The following is a 7,537-nucleotide window of genomic DNA, read 5'->3' as shown; positions in this document are numbered from 1 at the left end:
CCCCCCCCCCCCGCCCGGCGCCGCCGCTCCCGCGCTGCCCTCAGGGCTCCGCCCACACTCCGCGCTGGGGGGCGCCGCTCGCGTGGTACAGCCCGCTCCCGCTTCACCAATGGGGAGGAGCCGGAAGGGTGCGAGCAATCCCCCCGAGATATCGGGGAATGGAACCGCTCCAACTGTGGCCTCGCGGGCTGCTGGGAGTTGTAGTTTCCCTCGCGGGCGTCGCGCGGCGACCTGGGTGGAGATGGAGAGCGGAGCGCGGCCAGCTCCGGGCAATGAAGTGAAAACGAGTAAAAACGAGTGAAAACGTCGCGTCCTCGCAGGCAAGTGTGTTTATAACGCAGTGCAACAGGTCACTCAGAACGTGGCTTTTGCAGCCTGTCGCGGGCACAGGACTTGCTGCCGGTTCCCTCCTGTGGCCCGCGCCCCCGCATTACAAGCCCCTGTCAGTGAAAGGAACCCTGCCTGACCCAGAAGCGGCGGCTCGCTCCCCGCTCCGCCCCCGGGGCGGGACTCCCGGCCGCCGGGGCGGGGCCGGAAGCAGCAGCGGCGGCTCGGCCGTATTCGGTGGCGCCACGTCTGGCTCGGGGTCCCCTCCGTGACCGGGCGGCGGGAGTGGCTGAGCCCTCGTCTCGGTTCTTCTTCAGCGGCCGGTTCGCGGCGAGGCCTGGGCAGCGGCCAGGCGCGGCTGCATCATGTCGGACCTGGGGGACTGGTTCCGAAGCATCCCTCTGATCACGCGCTACTGGTTCGCCGGCTCCATCGCGGTTCCGCTCGGGGGCAAGTTGGGCCTCGTCAGCCCCGTCAACCTTTTCCCCTGGCCTGACGCCTTCATCCACCGCTTCCAGGTACGGGCCGCACTACCGCTCCCGGCGTGCCCCGCGGCTCCCGCCCAGTAGCTCGCTGCGACTCGCTGTGCGCGCGGCCTTCTGGGAGTTGTAGTGCGCGACAGCGCTGCGGGGCCTCGCTGGGGCGACGCTCGGGGCCGGCCGCTCCCCGGCTCCGCGGCCGCGCTGGAGGCGCCGTGCACCGAGACAGCGCCTAGGGGTGACCGGGGGGCGCAGAGCCCCTCCGGCAGGAGGGAAGCCGCCTTCCCGCTCAGCCTGTACAGGGCCTGCGGGCAGAGCACCGCGTAAATCCGGGCCCAGCCCGCAGGCCCAAGGGCCCCCACCGCTGTGACGGGCTGCGCGCCCCTGCCAGGGTGACAGGAGGAGGACTTTTGCCCCTGACAGCTCTGTAATTCGTCTTGTGCCTCATCCTGGTGTGTTTTTCCTACATTTTTTGTGGGAGTTGTTCTAGTGGGCACTGGTTGTACCAAGAAGCTCTGTGGCTGTGGCTACAGGTGACTTGCCCAGCTGTGTCATCGTGTGGCCGTGGCTTTGGGAGCTGTAACTCTGGGTTTACAGGGTGTGCAAACATCCCAGGCTGCAGCTGGCCCGGGAGGTTTTGAGGCAGAGCTACAAGAGAGACATGGAGCTCCTGGGGTGGGTACTGCGGGGGTGACAGAGGTGATCAGGGAACTGGAGCAGCTCTGATGGGAGCTGGGCCTGCTCAGCCTCGAGGGGAGAGGACTGAGAGAAGGGAGGTGTCAGAAGATGGACAAATGCAAACGGACAGAAACTGATGCACGGGAGGCTCCACCTGACCTGGGTGTCCATGCACTGGAACAGACTGACCAGGGAGGCTGTGCAATCTCCCTGGCTGGAGTTATTCAGAACTGTCTGAGTGCAGTCCTGTGTCATGTGCTCTAGAATGACTGTTTGAGCAGGGAGGTTGGCCCAGATCATCCACTGTGGTCCCTTTTAACGTGACATATTCTGTGATTCTGTAATGGAGTGCACTTGCACCTTCTGGTTTGGAATTTGAAAAACCTTCTCTTTGGGATTGTCAACTTCTGTGCCTAGGTATGCTCCGTGTAAACTAACAACTGATGCCTTGAGGTGTCAGACATGCAGTTTTTCTGGGTACAATAACAATATCAAAAGTGGTCTCAGACTGGACAAATTTTTCCTTGCACTGTAAGGTTGCAGTTTCAGTGTTGGGGGAGAGCACTCATAGGAGGAGCTCAAAATGAAGGAAGAGAAGAGATTTCAATTTTTAAATTTCTGTTATATCATCTCATTATATCTTCACTGAAGAAAGAAAAAAAAATTAAAGGCATGACTTTCTCTGTACGATGATTCATGTATTGTTCCCAAAATTTAGTAGTATAAATTACTGTTTTTTCCTCTAATTCTGTTATTCCTTCTTGTACTGCGATGTTCAGGATCCTAATACTCAGTTTGGAAATGTTTCTGCTTAAAGAGCTCATTCATGAATGACCATTTTCTGTCCTTGCTACGTGCTGCCATGCAGTTGGCTGTGCCTAATATTCATAGCTGGGAGGCTGTCCCAAAGCAGATCCCAAATGCTCAGAGCAGCACGTGCTGGCTGGAATGGTACACTAAAGCTGTGGATTCTTTGGCCTCTGTTCAACAGAGAAGAATGGGTTTTGTTTGGTTGTTTTTGAAACAGGGTAGCATCTTTGCCAGTGAATCTCTTTTGCACTGCATTAAAGACTCACTGCTGCAAAGATGTGATGGAAAGCAGTTTGCAAAGTTGTGTGTTATTTCTGGTGTAGTCTTAATAGCTTTGCTTACCAGATTGAAAGAAAACCCCACAACTAGAAAAGCTGCTGAAGCAGGAACAATCAATACTTGGGCTATTTTTAATCTTCTTCTTGATGTTCCAAGTTTTCATTCATTATCAAGTAATGAATGTAAATAAAAAGCCTGTGCACATGAGTTCATTCTGCAGTTTATAAATAGATCTTTCTCTTTTGATCTGGACAGATCTGGCGGCCGATAACAGCAACTTTCTTCTTCCCAGTGGGACCTGGAACGGGATTTCTCTACTTGGTGAATTTGTATTTCTTGTATCAATATTCCTCACGACTAGAAACAGGTATGTTGTCCATTAAATTGTATGCACCTGGTGAACCCTGTCTGGAGCTGATAAGAGATGCCTCATCTCTGCCAGCTTATGTTGGTGAGCGTGAAACTGCTCTGAAAACTGATTTTCTGTGGCTCTTTCCCTTTGGCCATTTAGGATCTGAACTTGATACTTGTTTCAGTAGGAGGGCCTGGTGCTTTTAGTTGCTGGATTTAAGTGAGACAGTGTAAAGATGATGTTTATCTCTGGTTTTTTGTACCTGATGTTTTTAATCAGAGAAGGATGATAGAGCATAATGTAATAATGGGCTAATCCATTGGGAGAAAATAGCATCAGTTTTGTCTTGTTTTAATAGGGATGCTTATTATGTTCTTCTGTTGTCTGTGTTGAATTGAGAGATACCTCCTTCAAAGGAAGTCTACCCCTCTGCCTAACAGATATGTGGAAAAGTTAAGAGACTAGAAGGATTTTAAGTTAAGGGGAAAAATTAAGTGAAAAAAAAGGAGATCAGATAATGGATCATTTCTCTCAAACAAGGGGCTTTTTGGTACAAGGTAGCTTCAAAACTGGTTTCCTTTTGCACTGCCCAGTTTATTAAACCTAGACAAAAATTGGTTCACGTGACATAAATAATTAAAATATTTGCAAAGCCAGACTCCTTCTGAAAGGCTTTGTGAACAAGAGTTTCAGTACCATTGTAATGGAGTCTAGAACTAATGGTGTAAAGGGGAATGCATTGGAAGGTGATGTTGGGAAGTCCCATGAGAGAGGAGATTCCTGGTAGACCTCCAGAGAGTATTGTGGAATCACATTGAAGTCTTAAGAAGAGTGGTAGGGAAGGGGCGGGAGTGGTGCCAGATTGTATTTGGTTGTTTTCTTAGTGAAAGTTAAATACTGGTTTAATAACTAGAAAAGGTTCCTGCTTCCTTTTGAGCCTGTCTGCAGTGGTTTATGAGCACATGAGAGTGCTCACAGTTCTGACTGGGCAAAGGTAGGTGTAGTAAGAGTTCCTGGTTAATTATGCAAATTAAGAGACCTCACTGCCTGTAGATATACTTACAAAATGCTCTGGTTGTTTGTGCTGTGGCACAAATCTCATGAAAGGGAGTAAATTTCTGCTGTACAACAGATTGGGATTTTGAAACTGGGAAGTCATCTGTGTTGTTTGAACCAATGCATTTCTTTTATATTCCAGTCATTTTCCTGGGTATAAATGAAATCCTTGGTTAGGTTGGCACTTTCTCTGAAAAAGGCCTGAATCCTTCTGTAGCTGGAAGGTACAAAAGTTGCTGATAGTGTTTACAGGTGGAAGTTTGCATTGGTCTGTGCCTCCTTTTGTCTGTGAAACTGAGAAAGTGAAACTTCTATTTTCAGCATTGTGCATGGTTTTTGAGCATACATTGCTGCTGCCTGCCAGCTTCAAATCTAGCTGTCAGAAATACCAGTATGGTTTTGTGCTGTGCTTGTGCTTTCCTAACAGCCTGACCTGTGACTTCCAAAGGAAAGGGAGATTGGTGTGGTTTTGTTTTGCTTTGATTGGAGAAGAACATAGCAAATATCACAGAGTAAGCAGAATATGCAGAGTTCACTCTCCAGCTGTGTGAATGATGAGATTTATGTGAGCTGTGGGTCTGCAGCTCTTCCCAGATGACTGCATTATACCCTGGGCCTCATGGAAGGACCTGTGGGATAGAGCTCACCCCATACCTGTGCTGAGCTCTCTGGCAGTTTGTAGTCCAATTTCCTTAGATGTTCATGGAAAAGTCAACTTAAATGGTTTGTCTAATACTCTTATTAGCAATCTCGTAGCTAATGAGAAGGGAAAAAAATTAGAAGAAGAATAATAATAGCTTTGATTTCTTCCAGTTTTGGAAGGATTCCTGAGCTGGCCTTTCTACAGCCTCAATCAGCTTCTTCTCTTTATTTGTTTTTATTTGTTGTATGGCAACAGTAAGGAAAAAGCCTTCAGTTTCTGTAGTTTTACAACATTAAAACTTTCTGATCTATTTTTCAAAATATGTTTTTTTCCTGTCATGCATTTTGCCTGGCTGAAAAGGAAGAATAAACTTAATGAACTTAATGAACTTAAACAATAAAACTGGTATTTTAGTAATTTTGTTTTACATAGGCTATTCTAAAAAGCTAATGCTTAAAAGTAGATTTTCTTCATTTAAGAATACTTCTATGAAGCTGAGCAGTGCTCACATTGAGCAGTGGCATTCTTTCTAGGCATTTTGATGTTTAATTAGGATCATGTAATTCAGGTTGTCTGTGATGTGCTGTGTGTGTCACTGCCATCCCATTGTCACTGTGTTTCACCCCCACCTGGTCTGGGTCTTCTTCAGCAATATTCTCAGGCTTTCCTTTCCTGCCTGGGTTTATATTAAAGTTGGTGGAATTCTTGCATAGATACTGAGGTCTCTGTCAGCCTTTTGCCACAGTTAGTGAGAGTGAGAGCCTCAGCTTTTCATGTTTGCAAGGAATTGCTGCAGGGTTATTTTTTAGTACTTGTCTCTGTCAGGTCTCAAACTCAACTGAGCATCTAAAGATCATTTCATTTTGTATGAGCTGCAGGGAATATTACTCTATTATTTTTGTTTCCAGTGTCCTGAAAAATTTGACACATATTTGGAATGGTGAATTAGACAAGCAGCACAGCTTAGAAGGAACAGACTGTGCTGCACATGTGTACCCTCCTTGTCATGTGTGCTAATTTTTTCTGGAGTGTAAAAACCATTGCATCTCTTGAGTCTGATGAGATGATGCAAAGAGGATGCAATTTGCCTAAGTAAGGGCTGGTTTTCACATGACTCACTCATTAAACTTGGTATTTCTGCTTTTGCTGTGCACATGTATTTCCTAATTCTGTGCTTCTAGCCCACAGTTTCATATGAACGATGGGGGCCAACTCCATTTTTGAAGTCTTATGTAGTTAAAACTACTTATCTCCAGAGTCAGTGTGTTCTTTTTTAAGTATAGACACTGCTTGTGCTCTAATGCAGTAGGCTGAATGTCTTATTTTTCAGCCTGAAGTTGTTCTATTTTAAGGCTTTTTAAAATTTAAAAAATATTCATAGACCACAGAGTGCATACAAAGCAGCTGTTATTAACTGAGCTTTCTTAGACTCTGAAAAATAAAAGTTGTTCTAATTTTTAATCAAAGTTTCAGTGCTTTTGGTGATTTAAAATTACTCTTTTTATTTTCAGGGGCTTTTGATGGAAGGCCAGCAGATTACATGTTCATGCTCCTGTTTAACTGGATCTGCATTGTTGTATCCTTCTCATCATCAAACTTTGAGAAATATTTTGGTTCTCCTGTTTCCACCTGAAGTATGTTCAAGGACCAGGGCCTGTTTTATCAAGGAACAGTTTTAAAATGTAGGAAATGTTCCCAGGAGAGTTTGTAGAGTTTGTAAGTGTATAACTTTCCTGAAAAGGTAGTGAGTGGCTTGCAGGGAGAGCACTCAATGATGTGCTCACGCGAGTGTGCAGTTGGGACTCGAGTTCTGCCTCCACAGAGCTGAGCACATGCTGGGTGAGTGCCCTGGTGCTGCTGGGTTGCTCTGCTGAGCTGCTCTTGGGTTAGCGCTGAGTTTAGTGTGTGCAGAAAGGACTGATCACTGCCATTCCCTGAACAGGAGAGATCCTTTACCTGCTGGGTACAAGTCATCTGAGTCTGTGAAAGCAGGGTTGTGATATCTTCACTGAGACAGCTTCCTGAAGATGTTGGGCTTGTTAGTTTGGGAATGCTGGGAACATTTTTGTGGGCTGTGCTGTACCAGCTGAATTGTCTTTTAGATCTTGAATACAAAACTGGGAGGAGTTGTTGATGAACTAGGGGGTTGTGCCACCATTCAGAGGGATCTTTAGAGGCTGGATAAATGGGCTGACCAGGAATGAAGCTCAGCAAAGGGTAGTGCAGAGTCCTGCTCTTGGCAAGGAACAGCCTCAGGCACCAGGACCGGCCAGGGACTGACAAAGCAAAGCATCTTCCAAAAAAAGCAAAGCATCTTCCAAACAAGACCCTGGGTGTCCTGCTGGACACAAGGTTGACCACTAACCAGCAATGTGCCAGAGTGACCACCAGACCCCTGGGCTGCCCTAGGCAGAGGATTGCCTGCAGGTTGAGGCAGGTGATTGCTCCTCTCTGCTCAGTCTTTGAGATGTGTGGGGACTGCACCCAGCTCTGGGTTCCCAAGTACAAGGGAGACATGGACATACTGGAGAGAGTCCACTGAAGGGTCACAGAGATGATTAAAGGGTTGAAGCTGGGAGAGCTGGGATTGTGCAGCTTGGGGTGTTGTCATAGAATCATACAGTAGTTTGAATTGGAAGTGACCTTGGAAAGTTATCAAGCCCCCTGCAATGAGCAGGGACACTTTTCAACTAAATCAGGTTGCTCAGAGCCCCATTCAACCTGACCTTGAATGTTTCTAGAGGTGGAGCATCCACCGTCTCTCCAGGTAACCTGTGCTAGTGTTTCACCACCCTCATAGTAACACATTTCTTTGTTACACCTAGTCTGAATCAACTTTTTTTAGTTTAAACCATTACCACTTGTCCTATTGCAAAAGGCTCTACTAAACATTTTTGTCCCCCAACTCTTTCA

The 7,537-nt window shown here is 46.9% G+C and overlaps 1 protein-coding gene across 1 annotated transcript in view; it reads left to right on the top strand.

The window, feature by feature from the left end:
- The first annotated feature begins 515 nt into the window (after positions 1-515).
- DERL1 (derlin 1) overlaps positions 516-7,537 on the top strand; it is a 14,493-nt gene continuing 7,471 nt past the window's right edge. Inside the window, exons 1-3 of the mRNA XM_005420700.3 lie at positions 516-845; positions 2,829-2,940; positions 6,136-6,200. Of these exons, the coding sequence (XP_005420757.1) occupies positions 693-845; positions 2,829-2,940; positions 6,136-6,200 (330 nt within the window). The 5' untranslated portion in view covers positions 516-692. The remainder of the gene's footprint in view (positions 846-2,828; positions 2,941-6,135; positions 6,201-7,537) is intronic.

This window comes from Geospiza fortis, unplaced genomic scaffold (assembly GCF_000277835.1).
Source record: "Geospiza fortis unplaced genomic scaffold, GeoFor_1.0 scaffold111, whole genome shotgun sequence".
Taxonomy (NCBI): Eukaryota; Metazoa; Chordata; class Aves; order Passeriformes; family Thraupidae; genus Geospiza; species Geospiza fortis.
Note: the sequence above shows the minus strand (reverse complement) of the source record. Positions and strands in the feature narration are given on the sequence as shown.